At 41.0% G+C, this 26,116-nt stretch overlaps 1 protein-coding gene across 6 annotated transcripts in view; it reads right to left on the reverse strand.

Moving 5' to 3' along the window:
- Positions 1–517: 517 nt before the first annotated feature.
- ARHGEF3 (Rho guanine nucleotide exchange factor 3) overlaps positions 518–26,116 on the reverse strand; it is a 306,250-nt gene continuing 280,651 nt past the window's right edge. For all 6 annotated transcript variants that reach the window (XM_040246414.1, XM_040246415.1, XM_040246413.1 and 3 more), the window contains 8 exons: positions 25,113–25,283; positions 21,986–22,048; positions 19,603–19,699; positions 19,366–19,442; positions 14,057–14,314; positions 8,377–8,547; positions 4,941–5,127; positions 518–2,745 (listed from right to left, as the gene is read on the reverse strand). In XM_040246414.1, the coding sequence (XP_040102348.1) occupies positions 2,393–2,745; positions 4,941–5,127; positions 8,377–8,547; positions 14,057–14,314; positions 19,366–19,442; positions 19,603–19,699; positions 21,986–22,048; positions 25,113–25,283 (1,377 nt within the window). In that variant the 3' untranslated portion in view covers positions 518–2,392. The remainder of the gene's footprint in view (positions 2,746–4,940; positions 5,128–8,376; positions 8,548–14,056; positions 14,315–19,365; positions 19,443–19,602; positions 19,700–21,985; positions 22,049–25,112; positions 25,284–26,116) is intronic.

Here is a 26,116-nt window from a genome sequence, read left to right on the forward strand (position 1 = left end):
ATAACAGGTACACACTACTGTACATAAAACAGATAACCAATAAGCACTTACTGTATAGCACAGGGAACTCTGCTCAATATTCTGTAATAATCTAAATGGGAAAAAAATCTGAAAAAGAATAGATAGAGGTATATATGTATAATGGAATCACTTTGTTATACACTAGAAACTAATACAAGGTGGCTAGTCAACTATATACTCCAGTGTTAAATTAAAATAAAGAGTAGAGAATCCTTGAAAAAACAGATGTTAGAAATATGAGTTCTATAAGAACTTTAGTAGATCAAATCAAAACATTTGTTTCAACCTGCACCCTATCATAATGTCTATTTGGGTACAAGCAGAAATTTTGGAGAATCCCAGGGACGGGAGAGCCTGGTGGGCTGCCGTCTCTGGGGTGGCACAGAGTCGGACATGACTGAAGCGACTTACTCAGCAGCAGCAATTTTGGAAAGAAGCTCCCAGGAAGACAACTGAAGTTTGGTATTTGTAGGGCAAACACTATACACCAAGAAAATGACATTTTTAATGTAATTTATTTGAAATGCTTCCAGAAAAGTTTAAGGCCATTATACAAAAACATTCATTTCATGAAAACATTCATTGACTTTCTTCTCATAGGCCAGTCCTTGACAGATCTCTTTTCTCAACATGCTGCCCAAAGTGGCCGATGGCTCCTTCAAAGAATGATTCATTCTTTTCTTCACCATCAAACAACTATTCTTGGCTTTTCTCTGCTTCTGTCTGCAGCAGATTCAGTCAGTCAGTTGGTAAATCAATATCAACTTAAGAAACAAAGCAGTTTTAAATAAACTTGTAATAGAAAAAAAAAATTCACCAAGTTTAAAATCTATAAATACAGAAATATGTTTTACAGGGTAAAATTGACGACTTCTTTTATTTTTGAAAAATAAGTACTATACCTTGTTTTTACATTGATAAATCTCATCACACAGCTTTCTGAATGTACACGATAGATGTACATAATAAAATGACAACATAGTATTTACTGCTCTCCTTTGTGTAAACTTGAAAGACACAGATTAAAAAAAAAAACTTTTTGGCAATAATTTAGAATCATTACTACTAGTGCTGGTGTGGGTACAATTTTGCACAAGTCATCTTTAACATTTACACTCGCGCAGAGCTTTTCTGTGTATTCAGTTAACTTTTTTCAAAGGTCTGCAGCTCACCCTACATTGTAAATCAAGGCTGGACAAAGAGGTTACTAGTTTGGCCAACGGATGCTGATTGATGACGGAGTTAATTAAATCAGCCTCTGGAGAATGTAATTATGATTCTGATCCCAGCACAGAGCCAGTGATGGCAAATGATGACCCAAAAGTGGAGCAGGAAAACCCCAGGCTCTGATCTTTCCCAGAAGGACACTGGACTTTGCTTTTCTTTGTTAATGCTTCCGACACAAGGTCATGATGGAGGACTTCTTCCAAATTCTTCTTCTCACATGTTTCTGTAAACAGAGTCACTGACGCAGCCACAGCCTCTCCGTCATCTCTTCATTCATGCTCTAAAATATGAGTGGGCTGAGGCAGAGGAAACAAAGTGAAGAGGGCCTTTCTGCTATTCCTGCCAGGTTTTCCCAGGCCTGATGAGTTCTGTTCTGATGTTTTAGGCTAGAAATGCCTATCTAAGGCCAGCCAGCATCTATGGCAGAGACCTCCTCATACAATATACACTTCAGTTCAAGATTCAGAGTTGACAGCCGCTTTTGTGCTGATCCTTTTAAGGTCAGACTTTATTTCATGTCCTAGTAAATTATTGCATCAGATTTGTACTGGATGAAACTGCAAGGTCAAGAGAGCGCTTCTTCCTTTGTGAAATTAAACCTTCAGAATCCCCAGGGATGTTTTCCTGCTTTTTGGTTGGATGATATCGGACCCATTTAACTTGAAACAATGATCTTTCCCGGTTTCCTTCAAACACCATAACGATTACACAGGTAACTTCCTCATGCCCTGTTTGCAAGGCCCTTAAAAATTCATGCCTTCAGCTACTCTGTCAAAGAGCTAGAAAAGTACTAGAGAAATGAGGAAGGACCCTTTAAAAGTAATCTATATGAAACAGCAGATTAGAGGTTGTTTTCTATTTTTTAAAATCCAGCAGGACCAGTGAAAATATTGATAACTTGTTCAAGTACATATCCACCCATCCAGACACTGGGGAAAAACAATACAGGGTAACAGTCGCCACAGATTCCAGCTGACACAAGTTGGCAGTTACAGTACTAGAGACAAAAGAGTACAGACAGAAGAGACTGGGTCAACACGGTCACAAAAGTGTGAAAAAGTGCTTCTCCAAACCGTTCCACATGTGGAATGCAAATACTGTACAGGTAAGACACAGGGCGACTTCCAGGAAGCACACGCTTCTGTCAGACGTTGCTTTCAACGTGCCTGCTGTTCCCACCGGGAGAGTCTGTCTGTTCCATGCGCTCACAGTCGAGGCTGACCTCACTCGTGTCCATGCTACAATCCGATTCACTGTCTGATTGGTCCATCTGCTCAAGTTTTGTTTCTCCCTGTGGTTCCCTGCTCCCGGTGGCGGGATCTAGGAATGGTCCCTCAGAATCAAGGACCGCAGCCTGCCCCGTGGCACACAGAACTGTTTCTTTGGCTTGGCGAATACAGTTGAGCCACTGCTGTTTGTTGAATGTGTCATTGGCTTGTAATGAGTGGGTCTGACTTTGGGATCCATTTTTGAAACTCACTCTGAAGAAGTTTTTAACTAGAAAAAAGAACACACAAAAAAGGTCAGTGGACAGATATTTCCGCAGGTCAAAGATAACCTATGCGGTGACACTAACCCTGGTATTCATGGCAAGATCACTAACTGATTACTAAATGTCCTACTATTTCAGGACATGGCTCGGCTCCACCCTGCAGCCTCCATCAACCAACAGGTGTTGACACAGGTCTGGCACTCGGTGGCCTTCCAAGGCTATCAAATCAGTACAGAACAACTCTGTCTGGGACCCCGGAGTACTGCGTACCAAACCTGGCCGTATATCAAAATCTCCAAACAACATGGTAAAAATACAGATCCTGGGGTCCTCCCCTTAGGGATTTGGATTCAACAGATCTGGAGTCGAGGCGGGGCAGGGAGGCGCTGATAATCTGTCATTTTAACAACTGCCCCAAGCTAAAGCTTTTTCAAGTTTAAGAAGCTCTTTGTAACATCAAACAAGTCCAAGATCCTCCACATGATAGTACCTGTGTATTTAGTATCCGATGACTGAGAAGACATGTAAAGATAGAATTCTTTTGTTTTTTTTGCTGCACTGGGTTTTCACTGTAGTACACAGGCCTCTCTAGTTGTTACATGTGGGCTCTAGGGTGCATGGGCTCAGTAGTTGCAGCACGCGTAGGCTTAGCTGCAATATGTGGGATCTCAGTTCCCAGACCAGGGATTGAACCCATGCCCCCTGCACTGGGAACTTGGAACCTTACCCACCGGACCATCAGGGAAGTCCCAAGATACAGACAGAACTCTTAAAAGTTTGGATTCATTTTAAAATGAAATGACATTCTAATAACTGCCAACAGGAGCTATATGCATTTGTTTCTTTAAAATTTTTATTTATTTATATATATTTTTGTCCATGCCATGCCATGTGGCTTGTGGGATCTTAGTTCTCCAAACAGGGGTTGAACCCAGGCCCTCAGAAGTGAAAGCATGTAGGCCTAACCATTGGACTGCCAGGGAAATCCTGGAGCTATGTGCATTTAAAAAACGATAGTGCACAATATGGAAGACATTTGATTTAATAACAACATTAACTGGCCCCATGAGTCACATGCATGTGGTGTCTGAGCTCAGTCAGTCCAGGGCCCCTGCAAGATCCTTGAGGTCAACAGACTGGCTTCAGATAAATTCAAGCTCCACTCTTTTCTGTGGGGCAAATGCCTTGACTCCTCAACATTTCAGTTTATTTGTAAAATGGGGAAAACAAAGAGATTCAACCTTAGATGGTTATTATGAGGGATAAACATAATAACATATGGAAATGCTCCTACATTGCTACTGGAGAAATGTAAGTACTACTACTGCTACCAGTACTACCACTAGGGTGGAGGGGCTGGTGTGGAGGTAAGAGGCAGCATATATTAACTACTTGGACAATATGACAAGTAGGCCAAGAGGCTCAAATGTTACTTGCTCAAAGACGACTTCCCTGATCATTACATCTTAAACAGATCTTCTGTTGCTATTCTCTGTCTCCTTAATGGGTTTTAGGGTTTGTTTGTTGTTTTTTTTTTTTAAACACACCCAGAATATTTAGTCATTTCTCATCTATTTTCTCCATCACAAGGTAAATTCCACAGGGCTCCCCAAAAATTGACCTTTGTGGTAGACCAGTGTATACCAGTGCCTGGCACAGTGTTTGACACATAGAAGACCCTAGATAGACACTGCTATCTAAGCTTCTCTTGGTTAATTCCTTTGTTTACTAAATCTCAAGTCAGAGAAGCCCATTCAAGTAATTACAGATAAACCCTCAGCCCAGTTGACCATAGTTGTGCCTCTTTAGACACAAGTTGGCTCTATGTGAACACCCACCGTTAAGCGACTGCAGTCACATAGGGACAGTCTGGTCTTAAGAAGGCTTTTATCCAGTGGAAGCAGTCAGAGAAAGGGAGCATACGGGGCACCAGTCATGCTGGACAGAGGTCAACTCACAGTGTCTCACTTAATCCTTAGAACAATCCTATGAAGTAGGTATGCATGCATCCCCACTTTGCAGATGGCAAACTAAGGCTCCTAGAGGTTGAGTAAGTTTCCACAACCTCTAAGTGATGAAACACAACTGAGATGCAATTTGACTCCAAGGCCATGGCTCGTCTCTTTCACCAGCCGGCCATTCCCTGCAAACCACCACTACCAAAGACATTCCACAGGTCAAGAGGGACAGCCATCCGTACTTCTCTCATTGTTGCTGAACGCGCCGCGCAGGGAGCCGCCCAGCCTCACTTCCCCATCCTGCAAGTCTTCCAGCAGGAGGTCCTTCATGGGGATAGGCTGCCGGTACAGCTGGTAGCAGAGCTGCTCATTGTGGGTAACGGCGCGGGTGATAACAAGCACTTCTTGGAAAAGGAAGACATGGAGTTTCTGGAAGAAAAGAATACACAGGATTCCCTTAAGCAATAATCTAAGGAGTTGATAAGTAGACCTCTGGGGATAACAGGCCCCTGGCCACCAGCTTCAAACTGACCTATGAACTTCTCAGCTTGAACCTACCTCCAGGAGAACACCAGTTGGGGGTTGGAGGCATTTCCAGATGCATCCATTGCCTGTCCTGTAAGAGCACCTCCCTAGGGCCCCAGTGAAGAAGGCCTTTCTGCCTACAGACACCTGCATTCAGGTCTGCCAGCTCCAGGGGTGTTAACAATTCACAACACATGCAGGCATACGTGGTTTCTAGTACTTTTATTATAGGAACATTAAGAAAGAAATAGAGAGAAACCCCATAGAACAAAGGGTGTAATGGAGGGGGAAAAAAAAAAGTCAGTCCTTTCCTGGCTTTAGTTTATTATATCCAGTACAATTCTAAGAGATCAAAATGAGTATCAGTCCATAAAGGATGAGACTGGTATATCTGAGCCTAATATTAATCTTTGCTTCTCAAACCCGTAATTCATTCCACCACAGAGCTGATTATCAGCTTCGCCCAGGCACCCCGGCTCGGAACACTGCCCATTCCCGACGAAACCAGAGTATGCAGCTGTAGCCATGAAGAGAGACGATCAAAGCAGTTGTCCTTCTTGGTAAAGTTCATAAGAACCTCAGTTCTCCGAAGAGGTTGTGCTTAAAAGACTGATGATTGATGTGTGTGTTATGGGCAAAAAAAGAATCTCGAAAATAAAGGCTTGTCTCAAAACCACATTACAAAAGCAATTTTTCTGAGTGGAGCTGGGGTAAATTGGCTCCATTCAACTCCAGGTGCCAGACTCTTCCCACAGCTTGGAAATGCTTAGGAGTGGAAGTGAGACGATCCATGACTCTGCAGCTAGGTTCTGGTTTTCCAGCAGTAATATTTGGGAATGTCAGCCTAGGAGTTTCAAGGAGGAGACCAGAAGAATAGGGCTGAAAATTCACATTAGAATCCTGACTTGGGGTCAGGGAAGCACTTTCAGTGTTATCAGATAATTTTACATTTGGAAGAAAAGATACCTGTGGGCCATCTACCTCCACCCTGCCGCAGACTGATGGATGGACAGACACACAGGCACACATACATCAAAAACTGCAGAAATGGAAGCTCAACTAAATGTTGGCTTGTGGAAACAAAGGATGGTGGTTCTGTATTGGTGTGTATTTGGGGTAGGCGGAGGTCTGAAGACTGCAAAATAGAGAAAAGCACAAAATAACCAAGTTAAGGGCTTTTTTCTTTGGTGGTGGAGAGGAATGGTAGAGGGAATGATAATGGGGATTGGTGAGGGGAGGTGTTAGTCACTATTTCATATACTAAAAATAATCAGAGATTTTTACACTGCTTCTACTTCAAATCTCTCTTCTAGCCAAGGTAGGAGGTTTGAACACTGATTCTCTGGGCAACTTTAAAAAAATATTCCTTGCTGATGAATGTTCACTGAGAGCTCCTCTTCTTAGTTGCAGCTCCTTCCTGCCCTCAGGCTATTGAGACTTTTTCCCCCTGACTCATGACTTTATTCATAATGACTTTTACACCTCCACGGGGAAAAAGCAAAGCAGCAAACAAAAAAAACAAAAACAAGTGCCCCACTCCAGTTAAAATCTTTGTTTTCAAAAATCAATATGCCTGAAACATGAACTAGGTAGGGCTCATCTTTAATGACCTAGGCACAGCCAACCAGAGCCTCAGCCCTTGACTGATGGACAGAAGGAAGACAGGCCCCCATTCCATACAGTGATGCTTCTTTCTATTTGTCACAGGGCTTCTGAGGAACAATGTTCAAAGAGTTGGAGTATCAGCCACTAGAAGTCTACCAGTGCTTTCTGAAAATCAGTGAAAAGCAGAACGCAGTTGCCTGGCAATCAGTTATTCCCAGTCAAACAGAAACATCTCTTCAAGCAGTGGCCTGTGACAGGTCTCACAACCTCTGTTGGAACATCAGCTGGTTAGATCTACAGCAGCACTGATAATGGATGCTATGACATGTCCTCAGTGATTTCAAATACCATTTCCAAGCCTGCTCATAAATACTACTTTATAGCCCAGGTCAAAAAGGCAGCCTCTGAATCATCAAAGCTTTATTAGGAGCTTTTCCATCAAGTTTTGGCTTTCACTCTAAGGGTTGGCTAGATACTAAAGATGAAACAAAAGAGAAGTGGAGACTGTCTCAATGGCTTTCTCAATGCTAAAATATGAACATACGTTATACATAGTACAATTGATATATAAAACATGTTATATATAAATGTATAAAAATCATGGAAATACTACATATTAGCACTATTTTCTATTGTTACATATTTTAAAAAAGCCTGGTGAGTTGACTCAATTTTGATCTCTCTGTAATTCACGTCCATGTTTCCTTCATGTAAGCTTTCATTCATTCATTCACTCACATATTCACCTGACTACTCAGTGCCTTAGTATATGTAGGTCCCCATGAAAGGGACTGACAAGGCACAGTCTCCACCCTAAAAGAGCATGATAAAGTGGGAAATACTAACAGATAAATGGAGAATCACAACCTACCGTAGTAAGCCCACAACCTACCGTAGTAAGCCCTCCAGGGGAGATTTGTGCAAGTTGCTATGATAGGAGAGGAGGAACAATTTCAATATGTACAGAAGAATAAAAGCCAGGGAATGGAGTGTTTACAAGTCAGAGCTAGATGTAGAGCTGATGGTGCGTAGGTTGTTATTTAAAACAAAACACAAAAATAAAAAACTGGTCTCAAAATGTCAGTTTGTGGATAGGCAACTCGTAAGAAGAATTTCTCATAAAGCTAAATGAATTCAATTAAAGAACTATCTATTTTTCTGAGATCATATACTTTTGACATCCTGTTAAAATCATCTATTACTTGCTGATAGCAAAGTGGGAGGAGATAGTAATTGTTTTGTGTTTGTTTTTGAGGGTCAAAAACAAACAATATGACCAAACAACATAAAAACCTGGCAACTCTATGATGGTTTCCAAAATTTTTCTGAATATGTACTGGTGATGACATTTAAAATATATGTATAAATAATACATAAAATAAATTTAATAATATATGATCCTGTGATATAAAAGACACTTGAGAAAGCTTTTGTCTAAAGAACATGATTCTGCTTACTGAAGGCATTGTAATAGGAGGCTCAATATCACATGGATGAAGAGGTCAGGGAGGCTCAGGATGAAATCACTGAAGGAGAGCAACTACTCACCACGCCCCGGTTGTTCTTCAGTTCACCATGACAACACAGCATCTTTGAGTTGTCAATTAGAGAGTCTTTCTGGCCTTCCTCCAAGTAAAGGAGTCGCTCTTTATAATAGCGGCATTCAGATTCTCCAGTCTTGGTATTGATTTCTGCCACAATTCCCTGAATGATGTTTATCTGTAAAAAGAAAAAGGAAGTATGGGGAAAGTAATCAAACCATTCATATCAACAAGGCCCAGGGACTTAACCTTAGAAAGTCGCTAAGATACACTTGGATCTAATTCTGAGATCCCATTATCTAAGCTGCTGCTTTGGGAAAAGGGGGAAAAATGCTTTTAACATACTGTATCTATCTATCCATATACCATCTATATACATGTACACATATAAATATGTATATATATATATTTATTTGTACACACGCACACACATCTATATTTGTATTAAATATAAAATTAATGTTGATGTGGAATTTTGTCTGAGAGAAAGAAACATGAAGTACTGCTTTCAATGTGCAGGACTTATAGCCACTAGGCTCTGTATCACGCATTTCTTAACATATGCTCAACACGGTAGAAAATGTAGGCATACACACAAAAAATACAGCCAAGGAGAGAAAACAAAGCAGAATATAACAGTCCAGAAAAGGGATGGTCCTTGTGGATTTGAAACCCAGTTTCAAGGTCTATATGTATTTAACCTACAAACAACACATTCAAATGGGGTGTGAATAAATAGTTTGGGTATCATTTAGTGACAAAACATAACTCATTTATGTCAGAGAACTAGGAATGGAAAGAAAGGGCACTAGGAGTAAGAATGGAGACGATTTGTCTATATACACTCATGCCCATTCCTACAGCACACTCAAACAAGACAGGGGCAGAGCGATTTCAAAGCAATGGTGGATGCATTATGGTTAAATACAAAATGAAGCAAAACAAAACAAGTGAACAACACTGAGACATGTTCAGTGGGCATTTATCCCAAGGTGGTGGTGTTTTAGCACATGAATGATACATCTAAAAATTAGAAAATTCTAGAAAAAAGGAGCAATAAATTAGTTGAGAAAAAAACTCAAAGATACCAATCCAAGGCAAAGGAATGACTTCCTCAGCAGAGACTTCTGTCCCTTAGTAGTGAAAAGACCAACAGTCCCATCTTTCTTGCGGTGGGTTTAATAGAAAACAACAGATGAGAAATGTGAGTAAGGCCTCTTCTTGGTTGCATTGATTTAATGGAAAAACAGACCAGTCTTTGAAAAGCAAGGTTTCAAAAGAGGCCTTTACTCAGCTAAAAGCTACCAGACTTTGTTCAAGTGGCAGTGAATTCTAAGATTGTTACGTAATTATTTTTCACGTGCCTTATGACCAAAGAAACTGGATTAAAAACTTCTACACAATTATAGCTTTGGCACTTCCATGCAGTTCAACAGAAGATCTTCTAGCTTTGAGCTGATGTCTGGTGACTGCATCCTAAGGACAGAGGTATAATCTATATGCTTTAGCTACTAACAGTTTCAAAGATCATTTATTTATTCTTTTCTGTTTTCCAAATTTGAGTGTAGTACTACTTGATAATTAAAAAAAAACACATTATTTTTAAAAGTATAGGTTCTTTACTTCATATAAAGAATTTTTTTGGTCTTTGATGTCAACCTAATGTTAAGTACAAGTCCTGTGAAATTAATTTGAGTTTCAGTAACACAAAACAAGTAATAATTGGTACACTTTGGTACCCAAACTTTCTCCTTGTTTCTCTCCTCCTTGGTTTTCAAAGATGACTGATTATTTGTTGCTTTCAAAAACAAACAAAAAAGAAATTTCACAAAATATACTGAAGCTATGAGTCATCTTGCAAATTAATTCAATTAATGTTTGTTGAGCATCTGTTCAGTGTCTGACTAGGTAGTGGCATTCAAGGAAATGAGACAGGGTCCCTGCCCTCAAGAAGCTTAAAATACATGGGCAGTATCTGAACAATTGTTCTATGTCTACCTTATTTTTCTATTTTATTACATTTTCAATGTGAATTGAAACTCACACTTTTTCCTTTTTTTTTAAGCCTGAGCATTAAGTGCTGTGCCTCATCTTATCAGACATTACTAGGTGTACCTGGGCAGCTGGAATTAATCAGCATTTGAGTCAATTTTCTGAATTTCCTGCAAGAATCCAGGAAACCAGAAGAGGATGTACTATAGGCATAAAGCGACGTTCATTTCCTAATTTAACTCAGGAACTGAACAGCTGGCATATCACATGAAGATTAATAAACTCAAAAGCCACAGTGCTTCCTTAGGCAGCTATGACTACTCTCAAATGCTGCTTCTTTCTTTGGTGTTTGAAAAAAATAACAAAGAGAGACAAAAGAATGGAAACATTTGGTGTTATTCCATATTCTGTATCTGTATTTATTGTAGTGACTCTGGGCCTGCTTTCATTTATTGAAAATACTGCTTTTGTATTTATATTCAGTTGTATACATAACTAATAGAGCTGCATGCCATGTCTAATCTCTCTGTACTAGTTCTCAAGAGGAATTTATTTTGCAGAATTGCAGCAAGGAATAAAGTTACACATAGGATATTGCCAATAACCAACAGTCATGGTAGTTGCGCATTTAAATTTATTGTTGCATTTCTTATTTGGGTTCAAGCTGAAGGGCAGGGGCTGGTAAAGTGACATGATGAAAGATATCCGTAACAGAATAAGGATTAAACCCCCACATGCTGGAATCGTCATGCTCAAAGTAGACTCTGAAAGTCCTGTCTGTCTGACCCCTTGTGAGGTAATATCATCTACTCATTGGCTCCTGACATGGACCAAGAATAGCAGGTTTCTCTGTAGTTGCATCAAAAAAAAAAAAAAAGGAAGAAAGAAAAAGGGACTTTTCTTTCCATTGACTCCAGTGGTTTTTTTTTTTTTTTTTTAGGGAATTGGAGCAGTGGCAGGCAGAGGGAAGAGATGGTTTACAGGATAATTTTCTGACTGAAACAATCCTTAGAATACAAAACAGTAAACAACCAGATCTGGAATATACAAGTATCCAAAGTCCTATTTTAAGATGTTCTCTTTGGGGGGAAATTTCTATCAACATTTCAAAGCACTATTAAGCAATTCTAATACAGATGTGGTGGTTTACACACTATATTAAAAAGGAAGATCTTTCCTTAGATCTAATCATAAGACTGAATGCTTGGTGTAGAAGAAATTTATTTAGAGTTCCCTGATTTTTTCTTCTCAGAGGAGGAAAATTTCTTCAGGGAACATATTAGTTAAGCTACAATGGTAGTGTGGATTTTATGGTTATCAAACATTCATGATGTATTCAAGAGTACAGGGCTACATTTCTGTTCATCCAGGATAATGCCACAAGGATTTTGTAAAGAAGAGGAAAAAAAATTGCTGTGCCTATACAGAGTAAATGGACACTTAGTAGACTTGCTTTGCAGACATTTTCAAATGCAGGTATACCATGCTTCACACCTAAATCTGCATGAAGAACTTGGCAAATTTGCCTGAAGAATTTTATGCACTAAGGAAACTGGTGTATTGCAAACAATCATATTCTTATCTATCTGTTTTTAAATTCAAACTTTAGCTTACTGTTTTGTTTGTTTTTTTTCTTGTTTCTAAACAAAGCATTATTCTTTCATGCTGCGTTTTAAAAAGAAGAAATCTTTACTGGAAAACCCAGAGTAGGCTTGTGTTCTTCACAAAAGTAATTATTTAGACTAGTTCGAGTTCCCTGTTGTTCTCATTCCTACAGACCACACGCTTGCTGGGATGAGATATGGAGAGGAGGCCACGGTATTGCTCTTCCGAGTAATAAAAACAGACATGAAGTGAGTTGGGCCTCGTCTCGGGCCTGCATTCCCCGTTGTGCTAGACTGGGAGCCTGGTCTGTATGCTGGGCCTGCCAGACACCTCAAACACCTTGTGAATCAGGAGAGTCTTTCGTGTTCTTCTCTCTCCCTACACAGACAACTGGCCCAGCTCTGGATTGGTGAGGCCTTCCATAAAGCCTGGTACCTAGACAGATTTCTGTAGTTCCAGAGACAAGAGGGGCTTAAAAAAGTAGCCCGTCTTTCAGCTCTATGGCAGAGGAGCATAAAGAAGTGGAGAAGTCATAAGAGTGGCAGTTTACACTGACAAGGTTTGGATATCAACTCCATTACTTGTTGGCCCAGACTTGGGCGAATTATTTAATGCCCCCACGCCTTATCTGGAAAAGGAGAATGGCCCTAACATGAACAGCTTTCTTATAGGTTAGTATGAGGGTTAAATGAGATACATAACCCATTAGACAATCACATAAAGATGATTTACTAGGTATTCAATACATGTCAGCAGGTGTTACTGTTGTTATTGTTGTTGCTGTTACTATTTACTACTGTTGTTGTTACTAATTACTATTGAGTTGGCCAAAACGTTCATTTGGGTTTTTGCCATACCATCTTACAGAAAACTCTTTGGCCACCCCGATGTTATTAAGCCCCTCTCTGGGAAGAGATGGGCAGTTCGCTCCACCGACTCAAGGCTTTTGATTGATTTTTCAATCACCTCTGTTTATCAGCTTGTTACTGTCCCAGGTCCAGTCAGGGAATGAACTGCTAGAACTGGTCTCTGCATCCTCACTGCTAACTCCCTGAGCAGGTTTCCAAGACTACGCATCTGCACCGCTGCAACATCCTCCCAACTTGACTCCCTGTCCCGAGTCTCTGCTGCCCCCTGTGCTACAGATGCAATGTTACATGTCCAAGATCACACAGCTTGTCAGTGACGGCGCTGGAACTTGAACCTGAATCTAAGCTACTTAAGAAACAAAAGCACAAGAAAGGAAAAGGGTCTCAAATCGATATTTACAACCGCATACCCAATGTGAACCACCACCCTCAGTCCCTTCTCTTGCTGTTTTCTGACTATTATCAACCCCAGGCAAACTGGTCAATGGCACTCGCTGGCATGACGTACCCTGTCATTTCTTTACACCTCTGCCTTGGCTGTTTGCTCCTCTGGCCTGTCATCTCCTCTACCCTGTCCTGCAGAGCACTGCAACCAGAACTGAGCTCTCTGAGCAGAATGTCACAGTTCACCACATCCCATGATATGGATCTGATTTTTCCTGGTCTTAAATTGCTGCTAAGGAAGAATCCATATTTCCCAAACCACCCAGCCCCATACCCAATACAGTCACTGGTGAGTGGATTTGACTAGGCTCTATGCATCAATCTGGGGCCAAGGACAGCTGGGTTTCAAATGGGTGCTGATTTCACAAATGGGCTTCAGTAAAAGGCAAAAGGCAACTTCCATTTGCTAACTAAACAAAGCTATTCAATTTAAAATCTCTACAGAGATCTTACCCTAATAATCAGGAATTGCAACAGATTACAGAGTCACCTATTCAGAATCAAGAAACTTTAGAATCAAAGGGACTTTAGAGTGCATTTCATGTAAATACTGCATTTCACAGATTAGGAATAGCACTGATTGACAAATCAAAACATGGTCGAGTCATGTTGGAAACCAAGATATGTGTATGCTTTAGTCCCTAATAAACCACCACCCTCAGTCCAGCCCTGAATCCAAGATTTCTGTGTCCTAGTACCCAGGGACCCTTCATTCCCACATTTACCCAATCTTACAACCACTGGGGAAAGACCAAGGGGAGAAAGAAAGAAACTCACAGCTTCTTCCAGGTGCTGCTGATCTGGATTATCATTTGGTGTGTGTCTCAAGATTTCTCGAAGCAGCAGAGGGTATTTCACCAGACGGCTTCGTGGAATATCCAGGAAATTCCAGAGATCTAGTTTTCGGCTAAAGGGGGATTCTAAACATCGCTGCAGGAAATCTTGGACTCGGTGATCTTGTTTTTTGTGGTCCAGCAGAGCTTTGGCAGCTACTTGATTGCTGCAGTAGCTGTCGTAGGAGCTGAGACAAGGCAGCTAAGAAAGGAACATGAAAGGAGGGGTGCAGAATTAAAATAAGTATGCTCTGAAGCTACACTCTGACATCACTCATTGGGACTGAGCAAAGCCTAACTGGTCTCCAGGCCTGCCCAACATCTCTCTGCAAGGCTGGAGGAGACACACATGGAATCTTCAAAATGGCAGGCAATAGACAGCTCTTGCACAGTTATTTTCTTAGCGGCATGTTTACTTTCTTGGTTATTAAGACCTCAGTAATTTGTTTGCATTTCTGTCAATCTAAGCTAGACGCAAAAGAACTGGAATTACTGTATATGTGAACAATTCAGAATTTTCCTAAATGGGGATTTCTGCATATGCACACAGAATTGTCTTAAACTTTCAAAAGTATCTGGTGAGAGGAAAGAATATTTTTTAATAAGGGTTCTTTTAAAATTATTAATAAGAAACTAATCTAGAAGAGTTGGTGGCACAAAAAGAAAGGAGTCAGACCCCACAGCCCAGACCTTTGCATGGCCCAGAGCAAGCACCTCTACCTACATTAGTTTTAAAGTACTTGATTCCAAGGTAGAACAATTATAAAGAAATCCAAGAAGTTAAAAGTATAATTAGTAAAAAATTAGATGCAGAAAGCATTTACAAATGTCTTTTAAATTAGTTCTGACAGGCCAGAATATACCTTATGGTTAATATCACAATTCCATGCAAAGATTATTATTGCTGTTGTTTAGTCACTAAATCCTGGCTGATTCTTTTGTGATCCCGTGGACTGTAGCCTGCCAGGCACCCCTGTCCACGAGATGTTTCAGGCAAGAATACTGGAGGGCCAACATTGCCATTTCGTTCTCCAGGGCTCTCCACCCCTCCCCCGACCTGGGGATTGAACCTGCGTCACCTGAACTGGCAGGCAGGTGCTTTACCACTGAGCCGCCAGGGAAGCCCTCTGCAAAGAATAAATTTTAAGATGCTGGAACACTTCTGAGTCCATCATCTTCCTTCCAGCCAAATACTAATTTCCCTGACATATCCCATTAGTCACAAGGTGCAAACACAAGGTCAAAGACTCAGTGAAAGGGCTGCTCATCTCCCCTTTCCACTCCTCCCTATGATGGCACCCTCATGTACAAGCTGTCAGCTTCCAGAAGGTCATCAGAGGCAATAAAATGCAGCCAACGGTCCTGCAGTGTTTTCTTCCCTCCCTGGACTAGGAAGTCACATCTACCACAACGCCTGTTCTGTAGAAGGATTCAGTGTGAGATGGTGGCGAGAGGGTCTTTCATTTTTGCATCCTCAGTGCTGTGCACTAGGCCCACTATACAGCAGACAGTTTGTATTTTGAAAGAACTAATAAATGAATGTTTAATGGATTACTGGATTAGATAATATTTGACGGTTTATGAACTCAGCTTAAAAATAAGCTGCAGCGGCATTTCAAAAACGGGTCAAAGTTTAACTGTCCTGCTGCTGCTTTTACACCTTTTATCAAAATTATTTTCTCAGTGACTGACATCAGACAAGATACTATGGAAGTCAAGTTTGAAAAGTTCACTGTCGAGTTTAACATTTCCTGGAAATGTCTACTTTCTTTACATGTTATTAAAAATCTCTATTTGTATTAGAAAGAATTACAGAAATTCCTTTCTCACTGTTATATTTAGAAGTAATGACAACTGGTGCCTATACACACGCACTCATACACAGACACCCTAGATGTGTAACGTTTAAAAAGTTCACTGTTGAGTTTAACATTTCCTGGAAATGTCTACCTTCCTTACATGTAATGAAAACAAAAAAACCTCTCTATTTCAAAGGGCTGCAGAAATTCTTTTCTCTATGCTGTATTTGAAAGTAATAATAACTGAGACTTATACACACACAGACATACCGCACATGTGGCACTGTGGCTTGTAATTCAGATCTTCAGAGTTAATTCGAAAGAGACTCAGGCCCTCTTAATTTCATTTCCATTTCCTTGCCTTTTAGAAAGACTTGGAAATGGCCAATGTTTTCATTATGGAGAAACAAATCAGTAGTAACCATCAGATGTAATCTAGCTAAGCACCCCGACCATGCTGTCGCTTGCTGTCCAATGGTCCGTTACTCTCTCTGACCATGCCGCCCTGCTGCCATGGCAACCAAATCTGGCTCTGATCCTGTGTTCACACCTGACAAGGTCCTCATTTCCTGAGCATAACCTGAAAACCTATCTGGTACAGCTCACTGGCTAGAAAAAGCCACAAGTGGTCTATAACCAGATAGGGAATGAAGAATACACATATCTTGGTTTCCAAATACAGTGCAATAACTCTAGAACAGGGAGAATCACATTCAAAGCCTAACTCAGTTACTAGTCAAGGGAACCTTCAGAAGCTTTTCTTCACCTACAAAATACACATACTAATATCCTCTTTTAGTGAGATGTTGAGATACAGCAGATAAAAAGTGTTAACAAGAGGTTGGTTCCCAGTTAAGAATTGGTAGCTACTAGCTATTATTAATTACTCCAAAAATATTTTTATTGAAGAAATTATGGTTTAGAGAAGCAAAACTACTTGCTTAGCTGGAGACAAAACCAGTCTGAAGTGTGTTTGTCCTTTCCACAACCCCTGAGAGTTCTGAAGTACTCCCCATCTTTTAGACTATCAAGAATTTATAAGGAAATGCTTTCTCTCTTTTTTTAAAGAAATTCTTTCTACCTTCCCAACATTATGAAAAGTGATAGAACAAAGTTGTTGTTGTTTTTTTTTTTTTTTTTTGCTTTTGTGTACCCTGACTCTCTCTTTGGAATGAAAATTTAATTAGAACCCAAATTAACATGAGAACTTGCTGCTCAGTAGCACTGATAAATTATTTTATTACTAAAAAAATGTTAGCATGAAGATGTAATTTGGGAAGCTGTTTCTTTATGAGAAAGGGAGGTTTATGAGAACAGGCCAGCCCATGGTTACTGATCTCCAGTAACGAAGGTGGTTCCCTGAAAAAAACCCACCACTCTCTTTAAGGTCTTTAAAGCAAAAGCAATTGATTCATTCTAAGGTCAAAAGGACTGGTCAGGGCAATCCCACTTGGGCAGCTTACTTGTTTAAAAGAGCTTTTTTGCCCACTTTTTTCCTTTGGGGGGAAATAAATCAATTTTTCATGGGTGGAATGGGCTTTGACTTTTCTCATTCAAAGTCTACTAAGATGTTTATTTTGTTCTGTTAAAAAGACCAGAACTCAAACAGATGCACCCCTTGGTTTACAATTCCCACTCGCACGGACACATCTGCAGTGAAGAGAGGGAAAACATTTAACAGCTCATCAGGCCTGATAAATAAGGACCATTTCCCATGAGATCTGGTAACAATGGGCCAGTTGTGTGATTTTAGGCTGCTCTTCAAGCTGCAAGTTCTCATTTGATGTCTAAGTGTCCAGACAGCAATGGACTGGCATGGTCAAACATCTTTGGTGTAAGTACAGAAAAGGACTACAAAACCTACCCTCAAATCAAACCAATTTCCTAACAAAAGTGCATTTATTTCAGACAAAGAAAAGTAACACAGCAGATTGCGTTCATTTTTGCTTCTCGCATGAACAGACAATTTGTATATGATGTCTAAGGAAACCTTATAGTTGTACACTGCCGTCTCATCAAAAAACAGAGGCGTCATCGTGCCTTTCTGAAGTTGTTTCTTCTCCCACCAAAGCAGTCCACAGACTGAAGAAGTTTAAGAAGCAGTAAGGCAGACTCTCTCATCTCATTACACCTCCTCTGTCTCCAGCTGGCTGACTCTTTTTAGAGAAATTTCTTTGTGGGCTAACGAAGTTAAGACATCTACCAGTGCTCATAATAAAATGAAAGTTTAAAAAAAAATAAGATGAATGATCTCTCTTGAAATATTAAGGCACATTTTCTAAATTATTCATCTTAGAACATTACTTGACTTTCATATACCCTTGGGATATTTCAGCCTCAGTGCTAAAAGTGACTCCTGGACTAAAGCTAAGTCATGAAACCGTCAAAGTTTCTTGATCAAGGCAGTAATGGAGAAGCATTAAAGTAAGAAAAGCTTACTTGCTGGAAGATTTAGGAAGGTTAATATACAAATAAAGTGTAACCTGATAAATACAGTGTAACCTGATAAACACAACTCACATAGGATTTATAATCTTCACACACTCTCCAAATAGTGGCACTTCCTGCCTGTTCTGGAACACTGTGTGGATCAGAGGGACCTAATACTGCCTGGAAGAAGTCTTCAGAGTAATCTGCTTTCATTATCTGCTTCGTAACAAATGAAAAACACCCGGGGCAGGGGTGGAACACTCAAGGACATACAGAGGGAAATAGAAATGCATAATAGGGAGCAGCGGGGCCTGTGGCAAAACAGAAAGTGCATACCTTGTCTAAAATAAACTACAACTGAACCACCACTGTAAGCGCTTAGTAAAACACTAACTCAGCCCCAGAACCAAAAATCTATAGACACCATAATCTAAAGTCACAACTGATTTCTTCAATTATGAAAGGGTATGGGTTATGTTGGGGTACAGATCAGCATAATACCCAGCTCTCATAAGAAGTTACTTAGGATCAGATATATGCTAAACATTACCAGTATTTAGTTATTACCTTGTTTATGAAATGACATTTGACCATAAGGAAAAAAAATTTTTTTTGGTAGCACGAATAAAGCTTTCTTAGTGATATACAGGAAGCTGTCCTTAAATATTCACTAGAATGAAAGAGGTAATAGCTATATTTGTAATTGGAGTGATATGAATATTAATTAGTTTTACTTAATTTGATGTGAAACTAGTAACAATTTCACGTGTGCCTTTACTTCTTTCACTGCACAAAGGCCATGTTATCTTTAAATGCAATTCATTTATAATAAGAAAAAAACTGTTTCTATGCTCTGAGGTGATAAAGGCTAATAAATATAATGATAAATTATACTAGAAACTTGCCATTTTAATTTTTCTGATGTGAAACCAAAAGTGTGCCTATACAAAAAGTCCAGCTAAAATGAAACTCCATTGACATTACTGAAAATCATCTTTAGTCAAAGCCAGAGAACTTTTCTTACCCAGCCCACGAGGATAGGACCGACGTGCTCAGTCGAGCCATCGGGCTTGCGGACATCTCGAAGCTGACTAAGGAGGTCTGGTGAGAAACAAACAGAGTCCTTATTTTGTTAGGCACTCAAAATATGAACAGGGCTGGGAAAGTCTGGGTTACTCACATTATTACATAACCGTAACTTGTTATAAGACAACTCAGTTAATGCTACAAGTCACGACTCATCCTGGGAACAAAATTATACCTTCATGGAGAGGAATCAGGGAGTCCAGTGTTCCAAAAATTTGATTCAACTCCTGTTCTGTCATTATGGAGAGTTTCAGCATAGGGTCGTGATAGGCCTGCACAAGAAGGGCAAGAGATGGAAGCACGCATTTACAATCAGAAAAAGCAAGCTGTTAATGTAAATGACTTCTGAGAGGCCCTATGCAGTAACAGAGTATTTGGCTTTCCCCAGTGACTTCTCCCATAATGCTGCACAAACAGCAGATGGGTGTGGTTGGAGCAGATGAGAATCCGGTATTGCCTTCAGCCTTTGCAGCTGTTGATAAACCAAAGCTGATTTTTTCAAGCTTTTTTTTTTTTCCATAGTATATCTTACATATCAGAAAGGGCAGGAATTCTAAATGTAGAGCAGATTTGATTTATATAATGTTTTAAAAATTAACCTCAGTGAAGGTCCAGCAGCTTGAAAAATTCCCACTGTGTACAAAATCAGTTACCACTAGGTTATTTTTCAATCAGTCCATATTTAAACTGTGAAGGGGGAAAAAGGTGCTTGGCATCCTTTACTATGAAATTGAAGCAGAGAGGACAAAATCTCTGCCAATCTTATCATCTCTTATTAATGGTAAGTAAACCACAGTTCAGTTCGGTTGTTTTTTTTTTTTTTTTTTTTTCAGTTCGGTTGTTCAGTTGTGTCCGATTTTTTGCAGCCCCATGGACTGCAGCATGCCAGGCTTCCCTCTCCATCACCAACTCCCGGAGCTTGCTCAAACTCATGTCCATCGAGTCGGTGATGCCATCCGACCATCTCGTCCTCTGTGGTCCCCCCCCTCCTCCTGCCTTCAATCTTTCCCAGCATCAGGGTCTTTTCCAATGAATTGGTTCTTCACATCAGGTGGCCAGGTTTTGGAGTTTCAGCTTCAGCATCAGTCCTTCCAATGAATATTCAGGACTGATTTCCTTTAGGATTGACTGGGTTGATCATGAATAATACATGCATACACAATTATACCCAAGGCACTGTAAAGACTGAGACTGCACAGTCCCTGCCTTCGAGGAGTTTTATAAAGTGCACTGGGAAGATTAAAAAAAAAGGTGTGGAAAAATTAATATTAAAAAAAAGTTTAAGATTAAAAATAGGAGAGATGTCACATGGCAGCAAAAATTCACCAGATGATAACTGCCCTAGTAGATCAGAGAATTAGAGGTGGATTGGCTACAGGATATTTTAAAGATGAGGTGCTTGGCACAGAGAAGGAGGTAGTAAATACTGTTGAATGAACTGGTATTTGAGTTTGCTTCTGGAGGACAGGTGGACATGGATGGTTGAAATGAAAGGGAGGGGTTTGCAGGAAGGCAGGGCCAGCAAAGCAAAGGACACAAGTGAAAAAGGTAAGGAGGCTGATCTTGGGGGAGGAAGGAGGAGCTGGACTTATGACCAGCAAGAGGTCTCCTAGAGTTAAATGTCTTCTCTGTCCTCCCTATCTTCTTCACCTTCAGCCCTGCCCAAAACTCAATTTTTGTTGGCTGTATCCAACAAAAGCTCAGATGGCCATCTCTCAGGAATGCTACAGACGGGACTTGATATTAGCATAAAGTTAGGTTTCCAGGTCGGAGATCCCCTGCAGAAGCAAATGGGACCCACATGAGTATTCCTGCCTGGAGAATTCCATGGACACAGGAGCCTGGTGGGCTACATACAGCCCACGGGGTCGCACAGAATGGGACATGAATGAGCAACTGAGCACATTCACACACACAAGGACACTTAGAAGGAGGGAAGCATCTTTCCAACCCTGTAATTTCTTGAGAAAGCTGTGAGTGTCACAGGAAGAAGTCTGGATTTTAGCCTCCACGGGGGACAATGGAAAGGTTTTTGAGGCAGGATGCCTGTCAAGATTATACAGACTACAAGGCATGAATTTCTTTTCCCTTCCCACACACAAAGTGATTACAGACAATTTTCCATATGAAAGACCCTAACTTACAAGACAGTATTCAACTGCCTTCATGAACGACTTTATCCACTTAGGCGACTCAAACGACCATTCCAATTTCAGACGTCTGCACATTCTCTCCCGGGGCTGAGGGAGTCCTGCCTGTGAGACTTCTAGGACAATGAAATTCATGTGAAGCCAGGCCTCATGAACACTTTCTGATTAAAATGAGGTATTCTTTGACGTGTGTTAGAGACATGCACAGGTGTCAGCCCTAAAGGTGTCAGGTCTCGAGTCTTCTTGCTTTGAGCCATTTTCCCTACTGCTTGGTCTGTAGGTGCTTCTCAATTTTTTATGACCTTAGTCATAAAAAGAGTGATCATAAAGTACAGTCTTAGAACTGTGAAATTACTCAGAGAAAAATAAGCAGGAGGTGACTCAAAGGACCACTGGATTTGAATGTACCTTTTTTGCCAATTTCAAGTCCTCTATTAAATCTTCTTCTCCTTGAGAAAGCTCAAAGATCGCCTGCAAGGAAAGGTAACACACATTTACTAAACTTTCATTTATGAGACCAAATTCAAATGATGCTGGTGCCAGTGCTCAAAGCCTCAAATCTACTTATTTCTTCAGGATTTTTACAGGATTCTTAAAACATTAAATTAACCCAAAGCAATTGTATCTAGTGACTAAAACCTACAAAGAAACAATTATGCAAAACTTCTGTGTAACATGCTTATCTGTTTGTGGGAAAAAGAGTTTCCATATATGCTTCCCATCCAACAAGTCATCTTTCACTTACAGAATTTTGATGCAGCTCAACAAGACAAAGTTATTTTAGGTGAAGTAATTAGAATTTGAGCCATGGTTGGGAGTCTGTGTCTTGGTTGTGAATGGTAATCATAATAAATGATACAGGGTCTATTCTCAGTGATGGATATGGAATTATTATTAACTGGGCCATCACAATTTGTCTTCCTTCTATTCAACAGAAGGTGAATCTCAACAGAGAGCGTTATTCCTATCAGCCACTTGTGTTATGGCTGCATTGTAGAAAGAATCCAATATTTTATCACTCTAAATGTCTGGTGAAGTTAATTCATTCTAAATTACTTCTCACCTTCACCCTGTACAATAAATAAAAGCACAGGAGCTGGCTGTGTGAAAATGAACCATCTCTAATTTGGCTCTATTAAGCCATCTTAATCTAAGAGCTATGAGGCACAGAACAGTCTTTCACTTTCATCTAAGAGTCTAAACTGTTGGCAAACTTAACGTTATTAAAGGACTGCATGTTTGTGGTGATGGTTCAGGGGCTACGGCATGTGTTTTGAATTAGAGGGAAGAAGGCAGCAGGCGTGGAGAGCACCTGCACCCCTGGGCCTGGTGAACAGTGGGGTGATGAACGTGCTCTCTGGCCACAGGTGGAGGCTGGCCGCTGTGCTGGAGGCCAGTGCACGGTGACCCCTCTCAAGGTCCAGTAAAGTTTCCACGTCATGACCTCCTGGTACTCTATATTTTGTTTAACCTTTTATTTTGAAATAATTATAGACTCACATGAGGAGTTACAAAAATAATACAGAGAGGATCTGTATAGCCATGACTCAGCCTCCTACATTGGTGGCACCTTATATAACTATAGAGCATTATCAAGTCCAGGACATGGGTAGGCACAATACAATTAACTGTTTTTACTTGGACCCTGGGAGCTTCCCAGGTGGCTCGGTGGTATAGAAGCTGCCTGCAGGAGACTCAGGTTTGATCCCTGGGTTGGGAAGATCCCCTGGAGGAGGAAACTGGACCTTCCTCAGATTTCCTTGTATGTCTGTTTCACCAGAGCTCAGTGTGGTCCCCAGGAGAGGAGGACCACAGAAGCTGCAGTGGGGTTCACGGTGGGCAGGCATCTGTGCGGGTGGAAAGCATGAAGACCATCCATGGGCTTTGGAGTAGGACAGACTTGGGTTCAAATCCCACCTCTGCAACCTTCTAGGTGGGTGACCCTGTACCTTAATAATCTCCTCATCTGCAGAACCAATCCTCCCATCTTTCCTTCCTACTATCAGAAAGTCCAAGTTATATATGCACACTATTCACACTTGGGGAAACACAGAAAAATATAAAGAGGAAAAATTTAAATCATCCACAATATCATCCTATTAACCACTGTTAAAAATTTTGCCACTGTTAATATTTCTGCAAATGATATTATTAGTGTACATATTATTTTTAAATTACCTATTCTCTCGCCTCCTTCCCGCCATCTAGTTCTCCTATCAGGAGTCAACAATGTTACCAACTCCTTATACATCTTTTCAGAAATATTTTATGTGTCTATAAGCAAATACGGGGCTTCCCTCACGGCTCAGTTGGTAAAGAATCCGCCTGCAATGCAGGAGACCACGGTTTGACGTGGGTCAGGAAGATCCACTGGAGAAGGGATAGGCTACCCACTCCAGTATTCTGGCCTTGAAAATTCCATGGACTGTATATAGTCCATGGGGTTGCAGAGAGTCAGACATGACTGAGCGCCTTTCACTTTCATGCAAATACACACACACTCATCTTTCCTTCTTCTACATAAATGGTGCCATACTATAACACCCTACTTTGTGTCTTGTTTTATCCACTTAGCCAACACTTCTTGTGTTTCTATAGTTACAAAAGGTATGGGCATTCATTATGGAACCAGGCCTTGATAATAGATGTCCGGGTTCTTTCTGGCACTGTTTTAAATGTTTCTGTGATGAATAACCTTACACGTACTTTGTTTCCTCTACGTACAAGTATGCCTGGCAGATAAAGTCCTAGAAAAGAACTGCTGAGTCAAAAACCTAGAAAGTTCTCAAATACTCCTTTCGCCAATGTCAGGTTTTCTACTGGAAAAGATATCCCAAGGATTTCTCTAGATGACACACCTTTGAAGTGTTTAGCACAGCTTGGCACATGACACGTTCCCTATAAAGTAATATTATTATAGCCATCTAGAGCTACAGTGCAGAAAATTTATAGGGAATGAAATTAACTGCATTCCATACTAAAGTTTTCCATAAAATTGGGTCAAAGTTTAATAAACTGAATATTTAAAAATATTCCAGAAGGTGCTATTAAGATATAATTAATGTGATTATTTCTGTGAACACTAGGATCCTAAACAGATACTTCCTGATTTATCTTCTTTATAAAATCAGATTTTCCAGTCACTTTCTTTTTCTTCTCCTCTCTAATATTTACTTATTTATTTGACTGCTCTCAGTCTTAGCTGCAGCGTGTGGGATCTTTAGTTGTGGCATGTGGGATCTAGTTCTCTGACCAGGGATGGAACCTGGGCCCCCTGCACTAGGAGCACCGAGTCTTAGCCACTGGACAACCAGGGAAGTCCCCACATCAGTTTTTTTTTTTAAAGTCAGGACCATACCAAACCGGCTGGATGCTGGCTTCTCAGTTCCTTACAAGGTCTGACATCCCCATTCGCCCTCCTTCTAACGATGCGGTGAAGAACTCACTTGGAGACAGGGGCATAGATGCGGCCTGGCTCTCACCCAGAGTGCACCTTGTTCCAAACACACCCCCAACTCCAGGGGCCCCAGCCTACCTCCTGCCGTTTGATTTCCTTGGACGTGAGCATCTGATTGACGCACACATCGAAGGTCTCACTCCACAGCTTGCTGTCTCTCCGCTTTGTGCTCGAGGGGGCAGCATTCCTGGACCAGGGTCGGGGGCCCAGGAGGTCGGGACGGCTCTCACTGCGGAAGCTGATGGACCGCTGAACAATGAGAAAAACAAACCGTCACAGGCACAGCAGCAGGACTGGGTGGATCATTTGAGTGGCTTCCTGTCACTGACAGAACATAAATCAGACATGTGCAAGGAGGAGAGGAAAACGCCACGAGGCCCGTGGGAAGTAAGGCATTGTCTCTTGCCTACTTGCTAAGGAAAATTGGGCAAGGGGCCGCTTTTAGAGACGTGCTGGGAGTATCCGTTCTGCGAGACGGGGCTAACCCTGTGTACCATAGCGTAAGAGCACTTCAGGTCAAATGTGTGCGCACAGGCGGCTCTCAGTCAAGGGATGGGCTGTGCTTTCTTCCAGTGGACACCTCCGCTCTCAAGAAGAACAAAGGTTAACAGAAGTGAATGTTCTCCAAAAAAGAAACCAACCCAACATCTGGCTAGTAGGCCCACTCTCCTTGGGTAACCCCTCTCACATCATTTGGGCAGACTCCCCCAGACCTGACAAATCAGAGTACCCTACCACCCTGATTCAGAGAGGGGACCCAATTCCCTAGAACTTGCTGTGTGCTCCATGGGAGAAAGAACGGACGATCGTTCCTTCAGGACTATAAGCTCAAGAGATAACATAAGCAGCAGTTTCTTGCAGCAACTCACTCTGGTCACACAGAAGACTGTGTATGCTACAGGAGAGCATAAAGGGACACACAGAACAAAAGGAGAGAGTTCACAGTGGGGAGGAAGGGAGCAGCAAGCTCTACCAACACCATCTGAGCCCCTGGATCGCAGTGTGATTGAAGCCAGGAAGAGTCATGCATTCACCTCAGCTGTGGTTCTGTAAGTTACCATCTTGGCAGCAAAGGACACCAG

The sequence above is a fragment of the Oryx dammah genome, unplaced genomic scaffold (assembly GCF_014754425.2).
Source record: "Oryx dammah isolate SB20612 unplaced genomic scaffold, SCBI_Odam_1.1 HiC_scaffold_9, whole genome shotgun sequence".
NCBI classification, from domain to species: Eukaryota; Metazoa; Chordata; class Mammalia; order Artiodactyla; family Bovidae; genus Oryx; species Oryx dammah.